The sequence below is a fragment of the Pan paniscus genome, chromosome 9, assembly GCF_029289425.2.
Source record: "Pan paniscus chromosome 9, NHGRI_mPanPan1-v2.0_pri, whole genome shotgun sequence".
Taxonomy (NCBI): Eukaryota; Metazoa; Chordata; class Mammalia; order Primates; family Hominidae; genus Pan; species Pan paniscus.
In genome coordinates this window covers 17,513,230-17,540,620 of record NC_073258.2, presented here as the reverse complement: position 1 = coordinate 17,540,620, position 27,391 = coordinate 17,513,230, and the positions used below count along the sequence as shown (strand labels likewise).

Here is a 27,391-nt window from a genome sequence, read left to right as displayed (position 1 = left end):
TTGTCAAGCCCTCCACCCCAATGCACACACGAGGTATATACTTAGTTATTGTTTTTAAAGCTATGTAAGAATTAAAAAGAAAGTGAGATTTTAGAAGCTGTAATTAAACTCCTAATCGATTCAGCACTCTGCTAGTAGGAGAACTGGAGTGACAGAACTATTGATTTCTTCAAGCCCTGCGTGTTTGTGCCTACCAGTGTCTGTGTTTGTGGATATTAATCCATCTGGGTGCCTGTCTATATTATCTGGATGCCTGTATCTGTCTGTGTGTCTGTATATCTCTATTTGTGCAAATAGATGACTGTATATGTGTTTACAGGACTTACCTCATATAAACTGGATGATTAAAAACTGGGGGTGGAGGAGCTTGAGCGTGGGTACACTTAGTGAATCATTTCCAAAGAAAAGAGTACAGAAAAGGGAGAAATAAAGAAACTTTACAGTGGAGAAACCTGGGAGTCGCTATTTTAACCAAGTGATCAAGTTTAACCTCACCAAGGATAAGGCATGTTGCTAGCATGTACCCCTGAAAGGATATGATAAGAAGTGCACTTCATCTTGTAGCATTCTTCCCCCAGGACACGTAGCCTCAGTCTCATGATGAGGGAAGCGTCAGACAAACCCAAACTAAGGGACATTCTACAAAACACCTGACCAATACTCCTCAAAGTGGTCAAAGTCATCATAAACAAAGGCAGACTGAAAAACTGTCATAGAACAGAGGTGACTAAGGAGACATGAGGACTAAGTGTAATATGATATCCTGGGTGGAATCCTGAAACAGAGAAAGGACATTCATGAAAAAAAAAACTAGTGAAATCTGAATACAGTCAGCTTTCCATATCCACAGATTTTGCATATACGGATTCAACCAACTGCAGATTGAAATTATTCAAAAAAACAAAAAATAACAAAATGATAATAAAAATGTCACACATAAAAAACACAGTATAACAACTATTTACATAGCATTTACATTGTATTAGGTATAAGTAATCTAGAGATGATTTAAAGTATACAAGAGGATGTGTGTAGCTTATATGCAAGTATTAAGCAATTTTATATCAGGGACTGGAGGATTCACGCATTTTCGTAACAGTGGGAAGTCCTGGAACCAATCCCTCATGGATGCCAAGGGACAACTGCAATGTCTAGAGTTTAGTTTATAGTAATGGACCAATGCTGGTCCCTTAGTTGTGACAAATGTGCCATGGTAATATAAGATGTCAGCAATCAGGGAAACTGGGTGTGGAGTATATGGGAACACTCTGTACTACCTTTGTAACTTTCTGTAAATCTATAACTATTTGAGACCAGCCTAGCCAACATGGTGAAACCTGTCTCTACTAAAAGTACAAAAAAAAAAAAATAGCTGGGTGTGGTGACACACGCCTGTAATCCCAGCTACTCGGGAGGTTGAGGCAGGAGAATCACTTGAACCTGGGAGGCAGAGGTTGCAGTGAGCAGAGATCATACCACTACACTCCAGCCTGGGTGACAGAGTGAGACTCCATCTAAAACAAACAAACAAACAAACAAACAACAACAACAAAAAAAACTGTGAGCCCAGACTAGCTGTCTCTCTGGTTTTATATCATGAGCCTCATGCAGGGAACACCTTGAGAGTCCAAGCTCCAGGATGACAGGTGAAACCTGGCTAAAGAGCCAGGAACAGAGCCTTCCTCAAAGAACTGGGAAGTGGAAAGAAAAGCGGTCGCCAGTCAGGCTATGGGTGGAAGTTGTTCTCTCATGGGAAAGGAACATGGCTACTCCCAGTAGCTTTGTCTTCCAGTCGGGCCCCCATCATCTGTCCTACAGATGAATCACAGGTGAGCCTCGTGGACCTGTGCCTTCAATGCCTAGCTACGTCAGGGAACCCTCCCTCTGAGGCCCCTCATGATGGCTCATAATGACCCTGCTCCTTCCTTAACCACCTTAACAGACAGGCCTTGAGCCACAGCTTCCTTGGGACTGAGTAATCTATTGTCTACGAGTTTGAGCATAAGGGGGATGTATCCAGACACAAGCAAACAAGGCCTGCACACTGGCATAAGGGTAGGAAGAGATAGCTCTGCTTCTCACAATCTGTGTGACCTTAGGCAAGCTGCTGCTTCTTTTTTCCATTTTCTGAAATTTGTATTGAAATATAACATATGTACATAGAAGTGAACACATCATAATATTGAGCTACAGTTCAATACATTTTCATAAGGTCAACACATCCATGAATTCAGCAACCAGATAAAGAAACCTAACTATTACCATTGTCCCAGAACTCTCCCTTGAGCCCCTTCTAGTCACTCCCCAACCAGGATAACCAGTATCCTGACTTTTAACAACATAAGTTTGTGTTTTGAGTAAACTTCTTACCAATTTGAGCCTCAATTTCTTCATCCACAAAATAGATAATAATAGAGGTTTCCACACAGGGTTGATGGAAGAATTAAATTAAGTGATGAATGTGTAGGGCCTAGCACACTGCATGGCACAAAAGGGGACACTCAAAAATGTTAGTTCTCTGTGCTGCTCTTCCCCATATAAAACACCTTCACACGTGTCACAATAACTAGAAATATAATAATGACTGAAATTTATTGAGCATATCCCATGCATTGAGCACCATGCTAAGATCATGTCCTTTGCAGGGACATGGATGGATATGGAAGCCATTATCTTCAGCAAACTAACACAGGAACAGAAAACCAAACACTGCATGTTCTCACTTATAAGTGGGAGCTGAACAATGAGAACACATGGACACAGAGAGGGAAACAATACACACTAGGGCCTGTCAGTGGGGTGGGGGGAGGGAGAGCATCAAGATAAATAGCTAATACATGTGGGGCTTAACACATAGGTAATGTGTTGATAGTTGCAGCAAACCACCATGCCACAATTTTACCTATATAACAAACCTGCACATCCTGCATGTGTATCCCAGCACTTAAAATAAAATAAAATAATAAAGTAGATGAGCAGAGAGAGGGATGAGGCAGCCTTAACATAGGCAGATGGGGAGGACCATTTGCCCAAGCAACAACTTGGGGCTGCTATGGGCAAAGGAAGATGAAGGGAAACTGTGAGCCCTTGACCCTGCCTACAGTTCGGGAGAGGAGGGTGGGCAAGAATCATGAGCTGCCAAGATATAATTGCTGCTTTCAGGCCAAAGCCACACAGAGCTGTCCAGCTGCAGGAGTTGCCTTTCATGGTAACAGTCCTAGAAATGAGGACAGACAAGGTGCCAGTGGGGAAAAGCAGAATCTGGTTTACTTTAAGAATGAGCTTAAGCCAGGTGTGATGTCTCATGCCTGTAATCCCAACACTTTGGGAGGTGGAGGTGGGAGGATCCCTTGAAACTAGGAGTTTGAGGCCAACCTGAGCAACATAGCGATACCCCCATCTCTACAATAATAATAATTATTATTATTATTATTAATTAGCCGAGCATGGTGGCTCTTCCCTGTGGTCCCAGCTACTCAGGATACTCAAGAGGCTGAGGCAGGAGGATCACTTGAGCCCAGGAGGTCAAGGCTGCAGTGAGCTATTATGGTGCCACTGCACTACAGTCTGGGTGACAAAGTGAGACCCTTTCTCTTAAAAGAAGAGTTTAAAATAACTGTTATTTATAGAGATTGTTTAAACAGCAGCAACTCTTTCTCCCCAAGCAGCAACCAGACATACTGAGAAGAAAACATAGAACAAATTAGTAAGTGCGGGAATCCCTGCCTCCGCCTACCTCTACTCAGTGACCAATCCCCAGGCCCATCAAGCAGGTGCATGCCGCTTATGTCCAGGGCAGGGAAGACATTCGGAGGCTCTGGCCTATTAGCAGCTGAAGGAAAAAATGGGTTGGCTGCTTGAGAACCCCCACCCAGCCTGACTTCTCCCAGAATGCTTTGCACCCAAGCTGCTCACATTTAAACTAAACTACTGTGTTAATAATATTTTTGTGTTTAGCTAAAAAAAAAATAGACAGAATTAGACAAAAAGCAGTTCTGAAGTCACAGTGAAATAAAAAATAAAAAAAATCCACCAGTAATAATAACTTTTATTGAACCTTTACAGTGCCTCGAGAGCTGTGCACTTATCATGCATTATTTTATTCTCACGACAACCTTACTTGGTTTACTCTCTTATTCACTCCATGTTACAGGTGAAAATATAGAGGTGTAGAAAGGCCACATGACTTGAGAGAGCCAGAACTCCATGCAGGCAGCCTGGCTCCAGAGACTGTGTTACTGACCACACTATTCATCTTCCCATCTGTGTCTCTCCTCCACCAGACTTTGAGATATCCTCAAAAGCAGTCATTGTTTGATTCATCTCAGCACAAGGCCTGACACACAGTAGGTATCAATAAATATGTAATCGAATCAAATAAGCCTAAGACTGCCTGGGAGACATGCATTGTATGCCTTGCCAAGCCAGCTTATTTGAAAAAAATATTTTCCAAACTTGCAAGGAGTTACACAAGACAGGCAAGAGTTTCCTGGACTGGCACATAGGAACCTCCCAAACCCACCCTATCCTCTGCTCTAGAATTAATTTTAGGAGGTATGGATTTTGTCTTTGGCTAGGATGTCAGACAAAATATCGGTGAGTTCCCAGCCCTGTGGTAAAAGTTTAAGTGTTGGGCAAGTAACTAGATCCCACAAAAAGTATGATAATAAAGATTTTGAAATACTTGAAGCTGATGTCATTAGAACCAGAGAAACTTCTCATACGAGGCATTTTTGCAAATGTTCCTGTCTTCCACTAAGCAATGCTCTGGTTGGGTAGAGCTTAGACCCTTAGAAACCATTGCCCCAATTCTCAGAGCCTGGCCTGAATGTAAAGGCAAACAGTGCTCTGGTGAGTTGTGGGTATATATTCTCAAGCCCTTGAGAAGTGTCTGTCCCCACATGACACCAGGAACAAACACAGAATATTCTCAACCAGTTCAACAAGGTTTAAAACATTAAGCAGTATCTCTCAGGCAATCCCTGGTCAACTTAATTCAATGAAACACTATTGACACTGACAATGTTCCAGGCCTTGTTCTGGTGATCCCTGCCCCCAGGAAGCTTACATAGTCGAGCAGAAGAGACAGACATAAGAAAGATAGCCCAACTTCACTCTCATCCCAACATGATGGGTCATGAGGCTCGCTCAAGTGCATCTAAGAGTCCCCAGAGTTCATCTAACATATGTTCCCCCACCACCCCCCAAAAGACTGGTTCAGCAACTACAAGGTGGAACTGAATGATTCTGACACCCTTTCTTCCTTAGCAGCCTTACACTGGGCATGACCCTAGCTGCCATGCCCTGCCATGTCCACCCAGCATGGCTGCCATTCCTTCCAGTGAATGTCATGCTCTCTGGACTCCACAGGACATCTCAGACTGTTACATTCATCACTTCTTCTCTTACTGCTACCTCTCTTAGGTACCAGGGTACCACCACCAGGCATGCCACTGGGTCTTCTAGGCATGGTGAAGACTCCTGTCGGTTACCACTGCTCCCACCAGAGCAGAAACTCTATAGCTGGGTTACCTGGATTCAAATTCCAGCTCTGCCACTGGCTAGCTACGTAACTTTGGACAAGTTATATAACCACTCAGTGCTTCAGTTTCCTCACTAGCAAATGGTGAAAGATAATAATAACTAACTTCTGGGCTTTTGGTGATTATTAAGTGATTATATATATTATGTGTATATACACATAATATATAATGCCTGATGGGTAATACTCTGAGTGTTAGTCTCTATTAGAGAAGTTCTAATAAAGCCTGTGTATCATCAAACCTTTTTTACTTAAAAGTCAAAAACATGAAGAAAATTCTGGAAAGATGGCAGTGGTGGCGCATATTTTTCCAATCTCTTCAAACCCCCACATGAAAACTGACAGAGTAACTATATGACAACCCCTGCCCCATGGATGATATTTATAATGAAACTAGATGATAAGTTATCCCCACAAACTTCGAAATACCAGCAAGTGGGGACAAACCACCAACAGCTGTAAGACCTGCTCGGTATCATGTATTAGACCATTTTCATGCTGCTGATACAGACATATCCGAGCCTGGGTAATTTATAAAGAAAAAGAGATTTAAAGGACTTACAGTTCCACATGGACAGGGAGCCCTCACAATCATAGCAGAAGGCGAAAGGCACATCTTAACTGGTGGCAGGCATTATAAAATCATCAGATCTCATGAGACTTATTCACTACCGTGAGAACAGTATGGGGGAAACCACCCCCATGATTCAATTACCTCCCACCTGGTCCCTCCCACAACACATGGGAATTATGGGAGCCACAATTCAAGATGAGATTTGGGTGGGGACACAGCCAAACCATATCATATTATCTTATGAGACGAAGAAGAAAGACGCAATAAGGTGGCATCTGAAGAACATGAGAAAGGAGAACCCAAAATAGCCTCTGGGTATTTACTGGAAAGCATAGCATGGGAATTTGAGAACAGTAGCTGAAACTAGAAGGAGATTTGCCTTTCCAATATAGCTGAGTATAGGGTGTTTTATGAACTCTCAAAACTGACCCACCAGGAATCTCTACCACAACAAAGCACCACATTAAGGAGAAACTCCTGGGAGTGGAATCCAAATTCAGTGGGACGGGGACAACAGAGGCACAGGAACGAGATGTTCAGATAAATGTGAGGGAAGAAAGCAGAGCTAGGAACACTCAGAGAGCAGGTCATCATATTTTTGGACCCTATACTAAAACAAAAGAAGGTGGAGTTCTATAAAGTTAGAATAGGTTTCCTGAACCCTGCCTTCTTCTAAAGGTTCATGAAAACTAATTTCACTTAAAAGTGAGCAACAGAAAGTTATTGTAGTCTCATCCCATATATAGTTATTTTAAAAAGAGAATAAAGAGCAGAATAATATCTCTACAATGAGAAAATGCCAGAAAAAATGTACTCTTAAAACAGATAAAACTATAACAAAATAAGCTTAAAATTTTAAGGAAATTATAAAAAACAGGAACAAGAAGCATAAATTATCAGAAAGGAAATGTCCCAACTCAGGAAGGAATTAGAAATAAAGAGGGGAAAGTCATTTTAGAAACAAAGGCTAAACAAGAAGAAACACATAAGATAATGCCTTTAAAAATCAAATGCAAAAATTAAGAAAACTTTGAAAATAAAAAATGAAGAAAGAGATTAAAGGAGGCCAGATACGGTGGCTCACACCTATAATCCCAGCACTCTGGGAGGCTGAGGTGAATCATGAGGTCAGGAGATCGAGACCATCCTGGCTAATATGGTGAAACCTTGTCTCTACTAAAATACAGAAAATTAGTTGAGCGTGGTGGCAGGTACCTGTAGTCCCAGCTACTCAGGAAGCTGAGGCAGGGGAATCGCTTGAACCCAGGAAGCGGAGGTTGCAGTGAGCCAAGATCGCACCACTGCACTCACTTCAGCCTGGGCGACAGAGCAAGACTCCATCTCAAAAAAATAAATAAATAAGTAAAATAAAAAGAATTTGAGAGAAAACAACAAATATTAAAGTTAGGTAAGAAGATCCAACAAACACACAATGTAAGTTCCTAAGGAAGGAATTCAAAGCACAGAAACAGGGTAAATACTAAAACTATAAATCAGAAAACTTTCAGGTGGGGGAGGGGACTTAAAGCTACACATTGAAAGAATATACTACATACATAAAAGCAAACATGCAAGACATACTCTAGTAAGATAGTAAGATTATTGCGCAAGGGAAAAGAATGAGAAGGAAGGCAGGGAGGTAGGGAGGGAAGAAATTGTTTGTGTATTTAAAACTAAGTGGCATGTTACCCATAAGAGACAGAAAATTCCACTATCATCAGATTCTGAGAGCAATACTTTATACCAGAAAAAGTAGAGTTACATATTTAAAATACTCAAGGAAATAAAGTGTGAGCCAGTGATTTTATATTCATTCAAAATGACTTTCAAGTGTAAGGTGAGTAGAAACTCTCAGCTCTGATGACAGAGTGATGTTGGGCAAAAATCCTTCAAGAATAATTAAGAAGAATAATTAATCAGTAAGACTTGGACACTGATTCATATAGATGATGAATGAGAGAGAGTGAAGAGATGGCAACCAGATTTTTTACTTGAGCAGCTGAATGGATAGGAGAAATAAATTTGGAAGACACAATGATAGGTTCAGTTTGTGACCCGGTGACTCTAATAGACCTAACATCTCTTCTTTTCAAGAAGTCCAGTCCCTCTTACTGGACTGCCCTCTCATAGAACTTTATTCTAAAAACTTCCAGGCACTCCCAGCATCCATACAGAGTGCATGGCCAACATACTGTCACAAGTCTCACCCTGAATATTCTCACAAGTCTCATTCATTCAACAATATTTAATTAGGGCTAAATAGGTGCCAGGAACTGTTCTAGCTACTTGGGATATATTAGTAAGCAAAACGAACCAACATTCCAGCCCCTGTGGAGAGTACATCATAGCAGGGGAAGACAGACAACAATAATAAATACAATAAATAAAAATGAATACAGTATGTTAAAAGCAGATGATTTCTATTAACAAGTAGTGGTAGAATAAGGGGTACCACAATTGTCAAGTGGAAAGCAGGGAAGTAATTTTCATTTTAAATAAGTGGTCAGAGCAGGGCTCATTGAGAAGCTAAGATTGAGCAAACACTTCAAAGAGGTGAAAGAATTAGCTGAAATATGGGTACTGACCATTGCAGGCGGTCAGAGCCTAGTGCAAAGGCCTTGAGAGGGAGATGCCTGCTTTGTTTGAGACCCAGTATGGAGATAAGTGTGGCTAGAGTAAAATGAACAACAGAAATATTAGTAGGAGGGGAGCTCAGAGAAGGGATTAGGCCAGATCACATAAAGCCATGGAAGCCATTGTAAGCAGTTTGGGTTTTATTCTGAGTAAACAAAATACTTCCCAGGTCCCCCAAGAACTCTTGTCACCAGATGTCAGCTGGGTCCATCTAGCCCATGTACTTCTCTATAACCCAACAGGAAGACTCTCTCACTGAGGGCTTTATAAAAACAACACATAGATGACTTTAGAATGACTTAACCTCTGCTATGCAGTGAACTATAAACTGTTTACTAAACAGCTAATTAAACCATAATTATTTATGTAACAAGCTATAAATAATTTACAGCATGGTTAGGCTGTTAACTTCCCATCCCTCTGCACCAGGGCTCTTGTGAAGCCCCAGTCATATGTGACTAAAGGAAATGTGACTACCCTAATCTTGATCAAATTTTTCGATGTCTTCATTTCTCTGCTTCTGATCTGCCTCTGAATCCCATGCTGAGCTGCATCAGCATAGGCCTTACTGTGCATCGGGGCTTTTATGTAAGTGGCGGGCAATTCTTCTTCTCTCCACCCCTGAGCACTCCAAGTTCACATTTTAAATGTAAATCCTGCCCCAGCGTTTGGTGCCAAGCAGCTTGCAACAGGCATGTTTCTAACTTGCCACTGACCCATCTGTGCAATACCAGAAACACTGAGAAGGTTTTTTCTCCTTCAGTGGGCTCTACAAAATGCCTCCTGTGCCCACCTATAGTGGAAATGCCCCCTTTTCCTCTGAGCTTCTCTGTGTTCTCTCCTGTCTCCATGCACTAGTCCTCTGCTCCAAGCTGTAGCAGCAGAAAAAGTTTTCAGATCAACATTACTCAGAAATCTCCATTTTCACTCTTCATCCTATTCACTTAACATTTGGTGTTCCATATCATTTTCTGACGTGTTCTATATCATTTTTTGTTAATCAAACTGTTCAGTATAATATAGTAAGAGAGTAAATCCTATGGTATAACTCCAGGGGTCCTGGGGGAGGCAAAGTGAGACCCACCAACCCACCTTGAAGCTAATACTGAGAGTAATTTGTGGCATGGGCATGGATTATGGCACTGCCAACACTTTATCACATCCATTTCTCCAGGCAGTGGCCCTCTCTCAATTGGTAGAAGGGTTTGAGGGCAAAGAAGAGATTTGACTACTCTAACAAATTATTTTTAATGTAGCATAGTTCCAAGCACACTATGAAAGAAACTATCTCTTGAGTACCTTCTGCATAGCAGGCACTTATCAAGAACTTGCACATACAATATCTAACTAGTATTCAGTAAAATGCTATTTATTACCCTCATCTTACAGAGGAGGAGAAACTGAGGCTCAAAGAGGTTTCTGACAGTGCCAGATTTCAGTCCAGTGCCTGACTCCAAAGTCTGTGCTCTCACCACCTCTGCAGTTTGTCCAGCACCCTAATGGAACTTGTTGTTATTTCGGTTTCAGAAAGCCAAGGAACATGAATTTAGCTCCAGGTAACTGTTTTCACTCTTATGAGCCAATGTGTACATCTGACAGCTGCCTTCTCTTCAATGACTCAGAGCCCCATCTTGTTAACTGTCAAACTCCAGCATTGTAGATGCCCTCTGATTGAGAGAAGACATTGTTAACACTCTATGATCTTTCATTAACTCATGAATGACTTATTTTTTAACCTCTAAAAATGGTATGTGTGTGTATCTGTATTGCCAGTATGAGAGTCATTATGGTGATATAAGCCACAAGAACACCTGATTAGGAGCCATCACCTGTGCCCTCCTCCCACTCCCTCCTCTTGATAGCTGTGTGCCCTTACACATGACACTTGTCATCTCTGAGCCTCAGTTCCCTGACCTGATCATTCCCCCCTTATTTCCAACCATTGTCCCAGCCCTGAGTTATTTCAGTCCTGCTACTGTGACTTCCAGCCTCCCAGGCTTTGCACATGCTGGTCCCTCTCTCCCACTTCCTCTTCACCTTGCTGGCTTCTACACATCATTAAAGTCTTGACCTTAATCTCTCTTCTGAAGGAGTCCTTTGTGACTCCTCAACAAATTTATGTCCCATGTGCCCCACATGTCTGTAAGCACTCTGTCTTTCCTCTGATCTATACTGGTCTCAATTGTTTAACAACTTTTAAATGTCTGCCTTACCCCCTAGATGATGCAGGGCAGATCTTGTGTCTGTCTTGTCCTACCTACAAGCCACCATGCTACATGCTACAGTATCTGCAAGGCAATGGACCTGACACACCAATGATGCAGCTGGTGTATATGTATGGAACTTAATTACATTTAAACATTTTTCAAGTGGGAATAATAATAACCTATGCTGCTGTCCTGTCTCATCGGGTTGTGAGGGTCAGGGGGATAAAATCCATAATCATTATAATAGCACTAATTGAGGATGGGCCCTATGCCAATTATCATGTGGATTGATTCACATGTATTATCTCAGTTGATTCTCGCAATGACCCTGTGAGGAGGGTACTCTTATGATTTTACTTTTACAGATGAGGAAACTGAAGCTTAGCAAGGCCAAATAATGTATCACACAGATCACAAGTGGCAAAGTTTGGCTCTGAACCCAGCTCATCAGTGTCTAGACTGTATGTTCTTAAGTGTTATGTTAAACTGCTTTAGGCTGCGCTCTGTTCCAATGTCATGTGCAGTACTGTCAGGTAAAAATTGTAAATGCATTCTTACACACACATCCAGCTATTCCTATTGTTTGTCATGAATTTTCATGGCAGTAACATGGGATTTGATGTATAGACTACAAATGGTTTCGCTTTGTTTTTTCTATTCTGTTCTTCTCCCTACTTTAAAGAGAATATTTTCATTTGCCAAAGTGGACATTTAGGATAATTCACAGATGTAATGTGCCCATTACCATCCTGATACCTCTGCATGCTTCTGTGAAATGCAGGTGAGGGTATAGAAATCACCACTAGAGGGTTTCCAAGAGCCAGTCTCTCCACCATCTACAAGGCTCCAGAACTCTCCATCAGCCTCCAGCCATCACTTGGGTACCTTGCCTCCACCATGCCCTGGCTCCACTCCCAAGCCTCAGGCTCCTAAGGAGGATTCTCTATTTTCAATTGTAGGCAGACCCAGGGACAAAAGATCCTTCACCTGGGGCTGCACTGGCAGCTCTGCCCTCCAAATGGGCCCCCAGGTGCAAGAGGCCAGGAGAAGTTGCCTGTCTCAAGTCCTACAGCCAGTGCACACTGGGGCCAGGCCTGGAGACCTAGTCTCCTGGTGTTTTCCATGGGCCTGCTCAGAACAAGCCCTGTTCTAGGAGCTGAGGCTACAAAGTTGAACAGGAGAAAATTCCAGCCTTCATAGAGCTCAGCCAAGACCCAAACAGTCAAAAAAAAAAAAAAAACAAAAACAAAACAAAACAAAAAACAACCAACAATTCAATCTGGTTATAATTATAAGAGCAGTTGAAGTGTTGAGTTCCAGCAAGGAGTCAGGCAGTGTCCAAGCCCTCTCTATATATTATCTCCTTTAAGCCTGCCCACAGCCATGTGAGGGAAGTAGTATTATTACCCCCATTTACAGATGAGGAGACTTTTGTTTGGAGAGGTCACATGGTGAGTAAATAATGGAGCCATTACTCAAACCCAGGCCTCTAGAGTTCAGAGTCTCAGCTTCTATCACCTAAACACCACACTACCAAGAAGATGTGAGCAGGATAGACTACGATCACAGAAGACAGAGGGCCTGACTTCGCCTGGGAATATTTACACAAAGGAAGTGACATTTGCCCTAGTTCTTAGAGGAGAGGAGTTGCCAGGATGACAAAGGCAAAAAGACTTCCACATAGGGGAGACACCATGTACAAAGGCCCAGAGGCATATGGCCAAAAAGTCATATGGCAAGAAGTTTCACTAGACTATAACATCAGGGGCCTCTGAGGGTGGGGCCAGGAACGGGTCTGAAGAGAGAAACAGGGACTAGTTGATCAAAGACCTCGAATGCCATGATCAGGGATGTAGATTTAATCCCAAAGACAACTTGGAGCCACGAAAAGCATTTTAGAGCAGGGAAGTGACAACAATTGTGCAAAGAATCAGTAAAAAATTAATCACAGCCAGGTTAAATCCTAGGCAGGAGAGTAGCCTGTTGGGAAATGATAGTTATAAAACAGAAAGAGAAGAAAGACAGAAGCCTGAACTAAGGCAATGGCATGGGATAGGAAGATCTGGGAGGGACAGGATAGGATATGAGTGTGAAGAAAAGGAAAGAATCGAAGTTGACTCCCCTGGTTTCTCTTGAAGCTGCTGCCCTCGCTGAGATAGGAAACACATCCAGGGAGGAACTGTTTTCATTTGGTTTGATTACAGGGTGTGGCCTCTGACAAGTGGAGAACACAAGGCCACAGCAGAAGTGGGGGTCAGGCCTTGCAGAGGGGCCCATCGAAGGGGGCCCCGGCTTTCTCAGGAAGGAGACTGGACCTGGTGAATCCCACATGGCCCCACCACAAGCCCATCTAATACCAGCCACGGTCACGGTGCCGCCACATAATAAGCGCCCTTCTCAATTTTGGGAGTCTAGGGACTGTGGCTCATTAAGGTTTTGGACTGTGTTAGTGCTGAACATCCCATAATTGCATAGCTTGCCTGACTCTCTGTCATTAGCTCGCTGACTCTCTGGGCTCCACCTCTCCTACTGGATTTGCTGCTTGACCCCACTATGAAAAGTCTGATTAAACAGAGCAGTTCTGGCTGTGTGGTGGGGGCTGCCTGCTGCCCCTGCCCCTTCCAACTCCCAGTGGGTCAATTGTCCTCAGCCATAAACTTCGAGCTGCCATCTCACCATGCATGAAATCCTTCCTTTGCAAGTACGAACGACTGATCCTATTACTCACACAGAGGACGGGAATTGAAAATTGAGGTAAAGGCAGATGGACTGGCAATGAGTCACATTCCCTTCATGGTGGAAAACCACCAGAGTCAGGAGCTTGTAAGGTCCCTGGCCAAGGAGCTGGAGAGGCCAGGGGCCAGGACTTGGGTTTGATTTCCTTAGTCTCCACAGTGAACTGAAATCTGAAGTTGATGCTATTAAGATTGTCCCCTTGCCTGGAGAGCAAGAAGGGCATCCAAGACAGTGAATGTGGCTCCCAGGAGTCCTACCCAGTTCCCAGAAGTTGCCTATTCCTCAAGTAGCCCTGTTCATTGCATTCTGATGGAGGCTGTCCTGAACATCTGGAATGAAGGGACCGAGTCCTAAAATTTGGGCTTTCTGAAGTCTGGCAGACTCAAACACAAAGCAAAATGCAACTACAATCATCTCCACGTACCAGGTTACAGGCCAGGTAAGTTTTTTCTAAGCTGGAATTATCCAGGGTGGAATTGGGGTGGGAGAAGGGAGTATCAAAGTCTCATACCAAGAAATTGCAGTATGAAACAGTGTTCTTCCTACTATATTTCCTCAGGGGTATTCCAAAGTCAGAAGGAATTAACCCACACAACAAAAAGGGAGGATTGCCACCTATAGTGCATCTTCGATGTACCAAGAACCTTCTGCTCCAGGCCTCACTGTGGTTTGATGATTGGAGATTGCCATCCCCATTCTACAGATGGAGAAACTGAGGCCTAGAGGCATTACATAACTTGTCTAAGACCTCATTGTTAATAGTGGCAATAAAGCTAAAATTGATTGAGTACTTATTACATTCTCGGCAGTGTGCTAAATGCTTGATTCAATCTTAATGGCTTAATTAACCCTCAAAACAATCCTATGAGATTCCCAGAACTGAGATTTGGTAGGCTGGGTGACTTGGCCAACATCACACAATGAATAAGTGGAAACAAAAATCCAGGAAATGTGAGACCAGAGCCTTGTTCTTAATTATTATGCTATGCTCTTTGATGGTTTTCAGCAATTTAGCTAATACTGAAACCCTCAAATCCAAAGCTGGAGCTCTTTCTGCTATGCAAGACTGCCCTTAGGTGACATACAGTTGCCTTTTTATAGTTCATGATCATATAAAGATGATGGAGTGTCTGGTCTTTTTTCAAACCCTTGTCTGGTTTCTTTCTGAGGAAAATTGGGGTGCATGTTTTCAACATTCAGGACAGAACTTCTGACCCTGGCCTCAACATCACAGACCTCTGATGGATTTGTAGCAGCAGCAGGGAAGCCCAGAAGACCATGTAAGTAGTGATACAGTGGGGAGAGATCCTCATGGGACCCTGACTGCCTAGAGGTCTCCTCATTCCCTCAGTGGCCTTGCCCTGCCTCTGCCCTTGCCTTGTGGACCGCCTCCTTCATTCCCCAAAGCCTACCACTTGGAGAAGGTCACTGTGCCTGACCCCTCAGAGGCCGAGAACAATTTTCCCAGCTCAGAAGATCTGTACCTGGCCTCCATCTACTGGTACCAGTTCCTTATTCCCAGCTTATCCTGCTGATCTGGTGTCCAGTGTCCCCAAAACTCTAGGGTGAATAGTTTGTGGAAATCTATGCCTATTCTTTTCTTGGCTCATTTTAATTTCTTTTCATTTAGAATGGAACTTTAAAAGTCTTCAAATTCTGGAATTTGGATTTCTCTGCCTTACTTTAGTCTACCTTCTGTGTGAAGTGGGGAGTTCTCTGTAAAGGAACAATTTACTATGCCTGAAACACTTGGAAGTGACCTCCAAAACGTACTAAGCACCCCAAATGGGCCAGGCACTGGGCCTGTGTGCTAGGATTACGGAGGAGAGATGTGAGAATATGGTCCCCATGAGGGCAGGATCGTTTATTGCACAGTGACATACTCCCTCTACCTACAACAGCACCCAGTACTTCATAGGCACTCTATAAAGATTTACTAAATAATTGTAAACAAACCATTATGGATCACTGTGCTGCAAATGGCATTTTGAAGTTAACACAGAGGGTTAGCGGAGCACAGAGAAGAGATATGTAACCCAAGCCAGAATATCTCAGTAGGTTTTCCAGGCTAGTCTTTAAAGGATGCCCTCAAGTTTCCCAGGAAAAGAGTTAGTATTGGAAGAGGATAGAGTTTCAAACAGAAGAAACACCATGTGCAAAGAAGTAGAACCATGGACTCATGTGTTGGGAAAATGGCAAGTTGCTAAGTGTAGCCAGAGGGGTGGAGGTAAAGTTGAAAATGACTGGCTCAAATTTTGCAGAATGTTAGAATGCTAGGATCCATGTGTTTATCTGTATTATATTCCATCAAGGCAGGGCACCCTAGGTCACCCCACAACCCCACCATAGAATACTTCTCCTGGCTATACCAAGGGGCTTCTATAAAACCTGAACAGGGCACATTTTAGATCCTAAGAGGACTCCCAAACTACTATGCCTTGAAATGTCCATCCCAGCCACAAGGCAAACACAAGACCCCTTTGCACATTTCACAGGAAAGAATGGGAAGAACTTGTTTTAGTCAATGGGTTTGCTTTCCTATCCCTGTGGCACTAACATGGGTTATTTTTGTCCAAAAAAAAAGGGACAAAAGCATTCAAAACTCATTCACAGACTTAGAATGTTAAAGCTGGAAGGGTCCCTGGGGATACTTTTGTCTACCTCCTCATCCTCAGATGAAGAAACTAAGGCTCAGAGAGAGAGAAAAATTGCCCAAGAACACACAGAATATCAGTGGAAGTCTGGCCCCTAGCTCCTAATCCATGCTCCCCACTGCACTATGCTCTCCTGCAGGGGATTTGATGATGAGATTGCAAACTTTTTTCCAGTGAACTTAACTGCAAAGACTAAAAATACTTCTTAATTATTCTTCATTAGAAGGAAACAAAGCCTCTTCAACTCTCTGACTCCTTCAACCAATTAAATCTTTGGCTCCCACTCAAAGGGAGTATTTAAATTAATCAGGATAAATCTCTGGCTTACCCTTTCCCTCCAAACAGCAATTTTATACTAAAAAAATGAGAATAGCTTGCTGGAGACAGAAGAGTGTCCTAGAGAATAAAACACAATCCAAGCTACTTAATTTAATTTCTCACCATCACCTGAAACTCCCTAGCCAAGAGTTCATCATTCATTTATCAAACAGCTATTAAACATTTATTTACTCAACAATCACTTATTGAGATCCTACTGTGTGCATTTTATCATAGTCCGGAGCATAAATATGAACCAAATATGAATTTAGCCCTTAGGCCCTTAGAACATTTATCCTTGAGCAGAAAAGATGACATATATATAAATTGTTATTGGCCTACCCCAGGCTTGGCTCAAAGTAAGTTCTTGGTCCAAAGTAAATCTCATTCAAATGAATGAATGAAATTGATTTCTCTATTACAAATAATTGCTATGTGAGAACTCCACTGAAGTGGGGACACAGAGCTTCTAAGATTTACTGAAGGCTGAGTGACAGCATTAATTTAAGAAACACAACCCAGGGGAGGCAAGACTCCAAAAGGTGGGAAAGCAGCCTGAAGAGTATTGTGGCAGTTACATTCCCCTCTCCGGGCCTCAGTTTCCCCATCTTATAATGAAGGGATGGCATAGATGAACTCTGGGGAAACTATAGCAACAATACCCAATGCCTCTATGAACTCGGTTCCCAGCACTGTACAAAAGTATAAATCCAGCCTCTCTTCTTAAAAATAACTATTGAATCATTGTCCCTCTGCCTTCTCAGGGTCACACCCTATGTTTCTGTGGATTTCTCTTTGGAAATGGGAGAAAGGATGGAATTCAAGTCTAGCTTTGATTGGCCTTCTTTTCAGCTTAAACAACAGAAAAATATCCAATTATCCCATTCACAATTACAGTCTGCACATCTCACCACAAGCATAGAAAATGTCCCAGCAGCAGAAAACTGGCCACAGAACAGAGGTGCACATATGCAAGCCATTATCTACATGGAGACAAGCTGGCCTGCAATGGCCCCCACTGGCTCAGGGAAGCTGGTTATCTCCCCAGCTAGCCATGGGCAACCAGGAGGTTGCCTGCCACAAGCTGCAGCTGCATCCAGTCCAGGCTCATCTCATACTCCAAGCTGAATGGAAACCATGTGAAAAAGTGTTTCACTCACAGGGAGAAGTCACAGATGAAAGCCCCAAACTGTATACTTGCTACAAATCCAGGCCTGATCAGGCCAAAAGAGAAGTTAGTGAATAATAACTGAGTTCCATGAGGGCAGGAAACTAGGTCACCAACTAGGTCACCAACATGTCCTCAAGCACACGGCACCATACAAGGCAGATGGCCCGCACTCCATAAATATTTATAGAAGAACTTTGTTGAAAGCTAATGAATAAACAACTACCTGCATAAATGAGTAAATGATTTGTTTATGGAAAAGACAGAGACTGGTTAGAGTACTACCCAGCACTCAGGTTTAAGCACCATATAGAAACATGTATCCTAGCTCTCTACCTGTCAGCTCTGTTCTTGAGCAAGTAACTTCACCTCCTCAAGGCTCAGTTCTCTCATGAGATAGACATTGTGATGTGGTACCGAGATTCCTCTTTTTGGCAGGATTTATTGTCCCAGCTGCTGGGAGTATCATTAGCCAACAGCCTTCAGCTTTCAGGCCCTCCAGATGTTCTCAGAGCCACCTCACCTAAGAACACATCCTTCCTAAAGATGTCTAAAAGTTTTAGACAAAATAAATTTAACAGAGTTTATTTAAGCAAAAAACAATTCATGAATCAGGCAGCACTCAGAGCCAGAAGAGGCTGGAGAGTTCCTCTGAAGCAGCATGGACGACAAGCTTTTATGGGCTGAACACAAAAGGAAAACAAGGAAAATGCATGTAATGATTAAAGGGGAAAGATCCTAGTTAAAGGTTAGTTGATTTCTGATCAGTAAAGTTTCTAGTTTCATTTTACTGTTGATGTTGGGCTTCAGTTTGCTATGTAGAAACCTAAAGTGTTGGAGCAGCCCCAGCCTAATGGCTTCCCAGTTTAAAATATTTTCTAACACACTCCAATGACAGATCAAGGTGGGACATGAAGGCCCTGGACATTTTGGCCAATGGACAACAACGCTGATTCCAAATCTTCCTACAAGATCAGTTGACATCACTGAGCCAGGTTTTGCAGCTCAACTTCACCCTCCACCCAGTCCTGCTTCCTTCCTCCCCCTTCCACAGGCATTGATCCTAAAGATGGTCACTAAAAACCACTCTGAACTCTAAACCCCACCTAAAAGGCTGTTCCCATATAACGCAACCTATGACCTCTTGTTTGCAAAATATAGATAATAATAATTATACACATGGGTCATAGTGAAGACTAAATGAATAGCTGTGTGGAGTATCCAGCCCATAACAAGTACTTGAAACCATAAGCCAACTTTGTTGTGGGGGTTTGCAAAGGCCTGCCTATTAATCAGTATTGCCACCCTGACTCTTCACTGGCAGGGATTCGGAGAGAAAAATTCTAAATGCCATAGATGATTTGTGGGCTAGGTAAGTTATAAAAGGAAGTGGGGAAGGAAGGGGACATCTGGACCCAGCCCTGTGTGGACCCTGGGCTCCAGCTTACACCCCAGAAGCCTTCCCATAAAGAAAGTTAAACCAAAGGACTAGGTCATCTGGATCTTGGCAGAATATGAAGGCCAGGTTGTGATGGTGGAGGGCACAACCCTGGGAGTGTAAAGCCTGGGCCCGACATGCTGACCACCATGGCTATGTTCCAGCAGCACCACCACCATGCCCAGAACCAACAAGAAGATCAGCATCCCAGATGGAAAGATGGGAGGCCAGAGGAGCAAATGAAGACCAGCCAGGGACATAGCAGCCACAGTCTCCTGCTATCCAGGAAGCTCGTCTCTGGCCCCCTTCACTTCCACCAGTAAATCTTTGACCACCCCCCAGGGAGGTACTCAGACCAGAGATTGTATCGTTTTCACTACCTGGTGGGAGGGAGGGAGAATATTACTGTTATTTATACCAGCAGTCCCTAACCTTGTTGGCACCAGGGACCTTTGGCACCAGGGACTGGTTTAGTGGAAGACAATTTTTCCATGCAGGGAGGCTGTGGGTGGTGGGTATTACATTCCCATAAGGAACATACAACCTAAATCCCTCACACAAGCAGTTCACAGTATGGTTCGCGCTCCTATGAGAATCTACTGCCACCTCTGATCTGACAGGAGACGGAGCTCAGGCAGTAATGCTTGCTCTTGCCGGCCACTCACCTCCTGCTGTGTGGGGGCCCAGTTCCTAACAGGCTAAGGACCAGGAGTTGGGACCACTGATTTCTATGACCTGGGAAAGTGAAGCTTGTGTACTGCAAAGCACCCTCAGGCTCTAGAGAGACCTTCTTTCCTGGACCCAAGCACTTCTACTACCCTTTAAAGCAGCTGTCACTGCCACTATGTTGAAGAAAAAACAGGTGCATAGACAGCTTAAACAGCCACTCAAGGTCACAGAGCTGGCAGGAAGTGAACTGGGCTTTGAATCCAAGTCTGATTCCAAGGTCTACATGCTTTCAACCACTTAGCCCCACATAAGAGATTCCAAGAGTAGAGTTTTGTTCTTTTGCTTATTTTATTGTTTTTAAATATGAAATCATCCCAGGAGACTCAGATACAGAGCTGAGAACCACCACACCCTGTCAGACCACTTTCTGTCAATCATGCCAGTTCAGCAAGGGATCCCAACCCCTGGCCTAGGAGGCTGTTGCTCCTGACCTCTACTCTCGCCTAGGAATCTGCACCTAGAACAGCCCTTTGTGCTGCTACTTATTCACAAGGGTCTCAAATACCAATGGCCTCACCCATACGATTTACCCAGGCTGCTGGATGCTTCCATGCAACATGGCAGTACTTATTTATTTATTTTTGTGCACTGAGGTGAACAATGGCACTGCAAAATGAAATTCAGTTTCAGTGGAACACAACAGAAAGAAGTCAATTATCCAGCATGAATTATTTATCTGGAGACAATAACCATGGTGTTATTCCCCACAAGAGAGGCCTTGGCAGCTTGGAACAGGAGGAAAGAAGACATGGCTGCTACTATCTGCCTATTATGCTGCTTCAGATTGCATCATAGGCAAATTAACACTTCTGACATCCTGTAACTACACATGCGCCTTCTCTGTGTATGTGGACCATGCATAAGCCCCTAGTACATACACAATTAACAGGTTGCTAGATCCAGGGATTCTATTCCCTCAGTGTTCTGGCTAGGCCTGGCAATGCTAGGCTTTGAACGTATTAAAGGAAATACCACCCTCTCTCTGTTGCTCACCTCACCCTATCAGAACTGTGAGGATGAAGATATTGTGAAAAAAAGATTTCACAATCTACATCTTTTATGGCCAGCCATAATTCCTGATGTTAAGTCAGTCTGGGGTCTTCCTCCCAATTGATTTGCTGTGCAAGATCAGTTAGAAATCATGCCTTGCCCCCTAATAATTTGATTCCTAAATCGTTTTCATGTAATTTAATTTCTTGTGACCTTAAGACTTCTGAAGAGGTTGCAAGTGGGAGAGAGAGAGGGTTCAGGCTCCAGGACCAGCCACATCAAACCTGTACCTGCCTTACCACATCTTCCAGCTGTGTGGAGGCACCTCTGGTGGCCCCAAGTGTCTCCTTCTTCAGACAGGATGTTCTCCAGCCCCTCTCCCCTCGTTATCCGGGCTTCCCCTTCTTCTCAGTATGTGCCTTTCCCACCCTCCCTCATTGCCCAACTCAGGACAACAAGTACTTCCCAAGGATGAGCTCTATGCTCAGTTTTCTCCTTGATGCTCTGGGCAAAAGAGAAGACATCCAAGGGTAGAATGACACCTTCTAGGTTGTCACCTTCTATGACATCTTCTATGTTACTAGCACACCCATTCGATTCTTTGTTTCATGGTCAGCCTCAGCATTAGACTTCAGCTCATTAGGGACTGGGATATGCCTGATTCTTCAGTGTCCCAGGGCCCAGTTCCATTAGTATTTGCTGAGTGAACATGACATCCCCAATACCTTATGCTCGGCGTCCTCCCCAGAAAATTGCGTGGGAAGATGGGGTCACCCGCAGCCTCAGGATGCTGGAACTGGGCCTCAGTCAGGGTTCAGATGGGGCAGGCCTGGCCTGGAGTGACAGCTGTAGGACTTACCGCTGACCCGGCAGGGTGACGGAGTCCAGGTGGCGACCTCCAGGCAGTGCCATCATGTTGATCCCAATCTGCAGCAAGGCCTGCCCGCAGCGGTCGTGACCCTGAAAATAGAGGGCAGGATGGCACAACGAGGTCCTAAAAGAGGAGGCACAATCACTTTCTCTCCCAGTCCCAGGCCACAAGGAACCAAAGCAGACAAAGAGGTAAGACCTCTTAGCCCTCTTCTTCTGTTGAACCAGTTTACACTCCAGTATCCTCACACAAGTAAGGCAGAACCCAGATTCGATCTTGTTTCTAAGTCCCTAGCCCACTTTATATCTCTAAAATATTTTCTTATTCCAATTGCCAAATATTTGCCTGACTTATTTTGGTATGTATCAAATATTGGGACACACAGCCCATACGTATTGCACAGGACATACTTGTACTAAAAAGTATCTATGGTTTATCTGAGATTCACATTTAACTGGGCATCCTGTATTACCTGCTAAAACTGGCAATTCTACATTCTAATTCCCTGGCTGTTATCACTGTAGAACTCGCTTATTCACTGTGATTATGCTTAAGTGTGTCCTGGAAAATGTGACCCTGTTATCGGCATAGTGGTTGCTTTCCCAAATCCATTCCACTTCAGATGATGTAATTGCACCCAAATTGCCAGTGATTGGTTCAGAAATAGGCATGTGGCTCAATTTAGGCCAATGAGCCATGACAGGATTGCTTCTAGGAAAAGCGTTCTTTCTCACAACAGAGAGTTGCAAGATGAGGCAGTATGTCTCCTGTTGGACCCGAACAAGGGAGCATATTCACCTCACTGTTGCTACAGACCATCTTGCAATCACGAGCAGCACTAGCTGGAGAACAAAGTTAGCATACCAAGAAAAAAATGCTGGGTCCTTGATCACTAAGCCACTGAATCAACTAATGCTGGAGTCTGGCCCAGCTCTAGGCTTCCTATTATCTAAGAAAATAAAAGCTCTTGTCGTTTAAGTCAGTCTGAGTGAGGGTTTTTGTTCTACACAGCCAAAAGCATCCTAATGAATAAGAGTAACCCAGGTTCCAGGGACTCCCAATCCCAGCACTGAGGATGCAACTGGCTTCCCTGTGCCTCACATTTAAACCCAAACCAGCTACCCACCTGTTTGTATTTTTCTCCCTCGCCTTGTCCCTGCTGTGCTCCTGGAGGCCTTTTTGTACACAATCTCTCTTTTTCATTTCTCTCTCTCTGCCAACTCCCCCAAGCCCATGAATAAGCCCTCCCTGAGGAATATGCAGATTCTGTCACCTTTGCCTGGGCACATCAACAGAAGAGTCTTACTCCGTGATTACACGGGAGCCCTATAGAAAAGAATGGAGGAGGAGCACTTTAATAGTGATGTGGGTGAACACAAAGCACTCCACATAATGCTGGGAAGAAAGAAGAAAATGGTCAGTCTGAAAAGTGTGGGGAGGCAGGAGCCCAGAATAAACTAGGGTGCTAGATAATTCCAGAGACTTGCTGCCATTGCCTGTTTCTTTGTCTGTGGAGCTTACTAGACTGTGAGCTTCTTGAGGGTAGACACCACATGTGTTTCTGGAACTGAGCCAAGGGCCAGGCACATAGCCTGCGCTCTACACGTCTGTTGAAAGAATAAGAGGGATAAATTTTTAATACATTGATGTTGAGCCCCATCTCTTCATCTGTAACTGAGGATAATAATATCTATTTTAAAGAGCTAGTATAAGGATGACATGAGATTAGGAATGTGGAAGAATATGGCCAACGTAAGAGCTAAATAAATAGTTAGCTGTTATTATTGTTATGTCCTATGAGTCTGCTATGTGCTCAGCTCTCTGGTCAGCTATGCTAAGGGAGATGCAGAAAATGAGATACAGCAGGTCACACACTTAGCACAGCGAGAGGCTCAACAAGCGTTCATTAGCATGTCACCATCGTTATTTCCATCATTTTTGTCATTATTGAGAAGGTATATTTTTGGAATCTAGTGAGCCAGTAGGCTGAAAGGGATGGCACAAAAGAAAAACTAGGAACAATAAAATGAGGCGTTTGCTCCCTTTTGATATGTTTGACTAAAGTACAAAAAAGGAAAACACCAACTTCTCAGGGTAAAACTAAGATGTGATTAGATGGCAGTGAGCAAGTAGATTTTGTTTTACTTCAACATCTTCATCATTGAGAAGAAAAGAGGCAAAGTAAAAATATTGAAGTGGGGGTTAGAGTCTAAGGTAGGAGAGGAGACAGGAAAATACTAAGAAAATTCCAGGGCCATTTGAAGTTTGAACCAAGAGGAAACTGTAGGATGAGGTGAAGCATACATACCATAGAGTATTAGAGGAACCTCTGACTCTGATTCAAGTAATCTCTGAGGGACCCAGAGAGAAAAAAAAAGAGTTGTCATGAGCAGAAGCCTGAATGCAAGAAATTGTTCTGAATTTCTAAGAGGCAGATTCCGGAAATACAGCTCTGTGACTGTACATTCAATAGCCTATTCTGGATCACCGACCTGTGAACCCTTCAGAAAGAAGCAGTGAGCACAAGAAGCCAGCTAGAACACAGCAGGAACAAGGCAAAACAATCGACTTCTTTTCCTTCAGGAGCCTCTGGGCTGTTAGCTGAGGAAACTGCAATAAGCCTAATAAATCTTGATTTTTTAAAGCACCCCAGTGAGGTGCCATCATTCATCTTTTTTGACCCATAGCTTCCCAGCAGTTATGCAGGGGGAGCTGCCAGCTCACAAAACCTTGCTTCATGTGATCTCTTGTGTTCCCAGAGGCTGGGGAGGCACCTTAAGGACATCTGATTGCATATGCATTACTGCCCTATTCACAGACTATGTCATTATTGGCTGCCTCTTTGCCCCAAAACGATAAGATTCCTTAATGTCTAAAGCCAAATCTTGCTGAATGTGGGATTAGGAACAGTCCTGACCCAAAGACCTGCATGGTCAAGAGTCTGGGTTGTGAATCAGATTACCTCTCAGAGGAATCACCGCTCATTTTCACTAGGGATGAGGAAGAATATCTGGAAGGCGAGATAGGAAATACTTGTTTAGCCCACCTGATGTTTATAAAGTGTCTGTAACAATAATAATTACAGCTAATATTTACTGAGCATGTGTTATGTGCCAGGCACTGTTCTAAATGCTTCATATAGTATTAGTTCGTTTAATGCTATCATCATCCTCTGTTACAGATGAGACCTCTTAAATTCAGTGGAAAGCACTGGTTAGTAGGTGGCAGAGGACTAGAATCCAGGTTTGATGATTGAAGGGGAGGTGCTGGAGCAGATGAAGATAAGAGCCTGTGTTCAGCCTTTGCTAACAGACACCCTGACTCCATTCCCGAATGGCAACACCCAACCCCAGGAGGCCCTTCTCAGACAGCCCAGCACTCTTCCCTCTCACCAGCACTGCCTACTGCTCCCACTTCCCAGACTGTAAATCTTCCAGCTTCACCTAGTGCCAGCCCTCAGTGACACAGCCCTCAGGAAGAAAAGCAAACACTGCAGTCATATGGAATGAGGAAGGGTGGCTTGACAATGGGGACATTTCTCTTTTGTTCCTCATTTATTGGCAGTTTTGTGAAAGTCATATGGACAGAGATAGGCCTTAAAGGGATCAGGGGAGGGGAGATCATAGTCCCAGTTAAAGCTGCAAAGAGACCTGTTTAAAGCATGCTATCCTCAGGGAAGCTCCTACTGCAAAGTTCCATCTTCAGTCTGAAGCCGTTGCACCCACCGACTCCCATAGCCCTAAGTCAGACTCATCCTGTTGAGCAGACTTGAAGAATAAACCCCTTCCAAAGCTACACAGAATGTTAGGAAACCAAAACTGAGTTCAAGACAAGCCCTTGGTCCTGTGCTGTGTCCTCACTGGTGTTGCAAAAAGAACACGAACTTTGGAATCTGATAAATTCAAATCCTGACTTGTACAAATCCTGACCTGATAAGTACATAACCTTGGGAAAATTGCCAACCCACTGAAAATGTGGTTTCCTCAATTATGCCTACTTCCCAGGAGCACCATGAGGATTAAATGAGATTACTTGCAAAAGTCCCCGATATTGTGCTTGGTATATAGCAGTCTCCAAGAAGAATTACCCTTCCTGTTGGAAGGAAGAGTTAAGAAATACATCTCAGAGCAGAGTTGCTGCTTTTCCCAGGAAGAGAGGTGAAAAGGACACATGTAGGAGTGAGCAGGGAAGAAGAAATCCCTCCATCACCTATCCCAGGGCCTGTCCTAATTCACTGAAAATCCCACCATGGATCCTGCAGCCTTGTTTCTTCAGGGCTCTGGGCTATGTAGCTCCCACCAGAAGTGACTAGTTTACAAGAAAGACTTGAAGTCTCAAGTGTCTCTGATTTAATTCAATGTTTGCTGTGACAACAGCTCCATTTGGCCAGCTCATCTCTGCGCCCACATCCCATTAGAGGCAGCCTTTGCTCACCTCCATTTGGCTAACGACACAGGGTTTGTGGAGGAAATGGAGGCTATTTACAGTAAATTATTCAATTAAAATCAGGAGCAAAGGTGGTTTCTGGGCCATTGTCTAATGGGCCAATCCAGGTACAGCTCCAAGGATGTCTGGGATTGCTTAATCTGCAATCCCATTAGGGCTGTCAATATTAGGGCTGTCAACATGGAAAGGACAGGGGACAGTAAGTATTGTGGAAAGTAGTTAAGCTTTGGCGGCAGCTCTAGGAACAGGGAGGAGGCTGCTGGGGAGTCGAAGAGGAATTGGACAGCACCAGACAGATATGGCTCTTTCTCAAAGACTTCAGAAAGTGCAAGAGCTGGAAGCAACAGAGCTGTCCTGTCAGCCCATCATTATGAATCTCTACATTTGGAGCTGAAAAGGCCCTTAGAGAGCACTGCTTTACTGGGGAAGAAATCAGGCCTTTTCCAGTGTTTCCATATCTGTTTCCCATCAGTAAAATGGGGCAAAAATAGACAACCTCACAAGATTGTTGTGAGCACCAAGATAATCTATGTGTAAACATTTATCTTTCTTTCTGGCCTCTAAAATATGAACCCATTTCCTACATTTGAGAAATATCCCTTTGCTTAAGAGTCTTAGTGAAGTGGAAACCTGCCTCCCAACATAGAAACTTAAAAAGCCAGGCACTTGTTTCCCAGAATCCTTTGCAGCAAGAGTAAAACACATGACTTAGGTGCCACCAATCAGGCACACAGAGCAGAAGCACATGATCTAGGATTCATCAATCAGGTGCACAGGACTAGGAGCTTGAGACTGAAAGGAGATTTCTTTCTGAGGCCTTGTGGTACCTGCAGAAGAATCAAGTTCCTCTGTACCTGGCATGCAGATTACACCTTAAAATGGGACTACAATGTAGGCTTTTTTTCAATTTGCCTTCCCCAGTCTGTGCAAAATGCACAGGATTTAGAGCCCAGAGGCTAGATCTGGATGTCTTGCCTGAGAATTATCCTGGATACATCCCTTTCCCTCATCATATTTTTTTCATTCATGACTGCCTCCCTGGTCAAAGGCATTGGCATCTCTCACTTGGACCTCTGCAAGGGCT

At 43.6% G+C, this 27,391-nt stretch overlaps 1 protein-coding gene across 3 annotated transcripts in view; it reads right to left on the bottom strand.

Moving 5' to 3' along the window:
• Positions 1-27,391, bottom strand: part of INSC (INSC spindle orientation adaptor protein) — a 132,005-nt gene that overhangs the window by 73,288 nt on the left and 31,326 nt on the right. For all 3 annotated transcript variants that reach the window (XM_063608096.1, XM_063608095.1, XM_063608094.1), the window contains exon 2: positions 21,850-21,950. In XM_063608096.1, the coding sequence (XP_063464166.1) occupies positions 21,850-21,950 (101 nt within the window). The remainder of the gene's footprint in view (positions 1-21,849; positions 21,951-27,391) is intronic.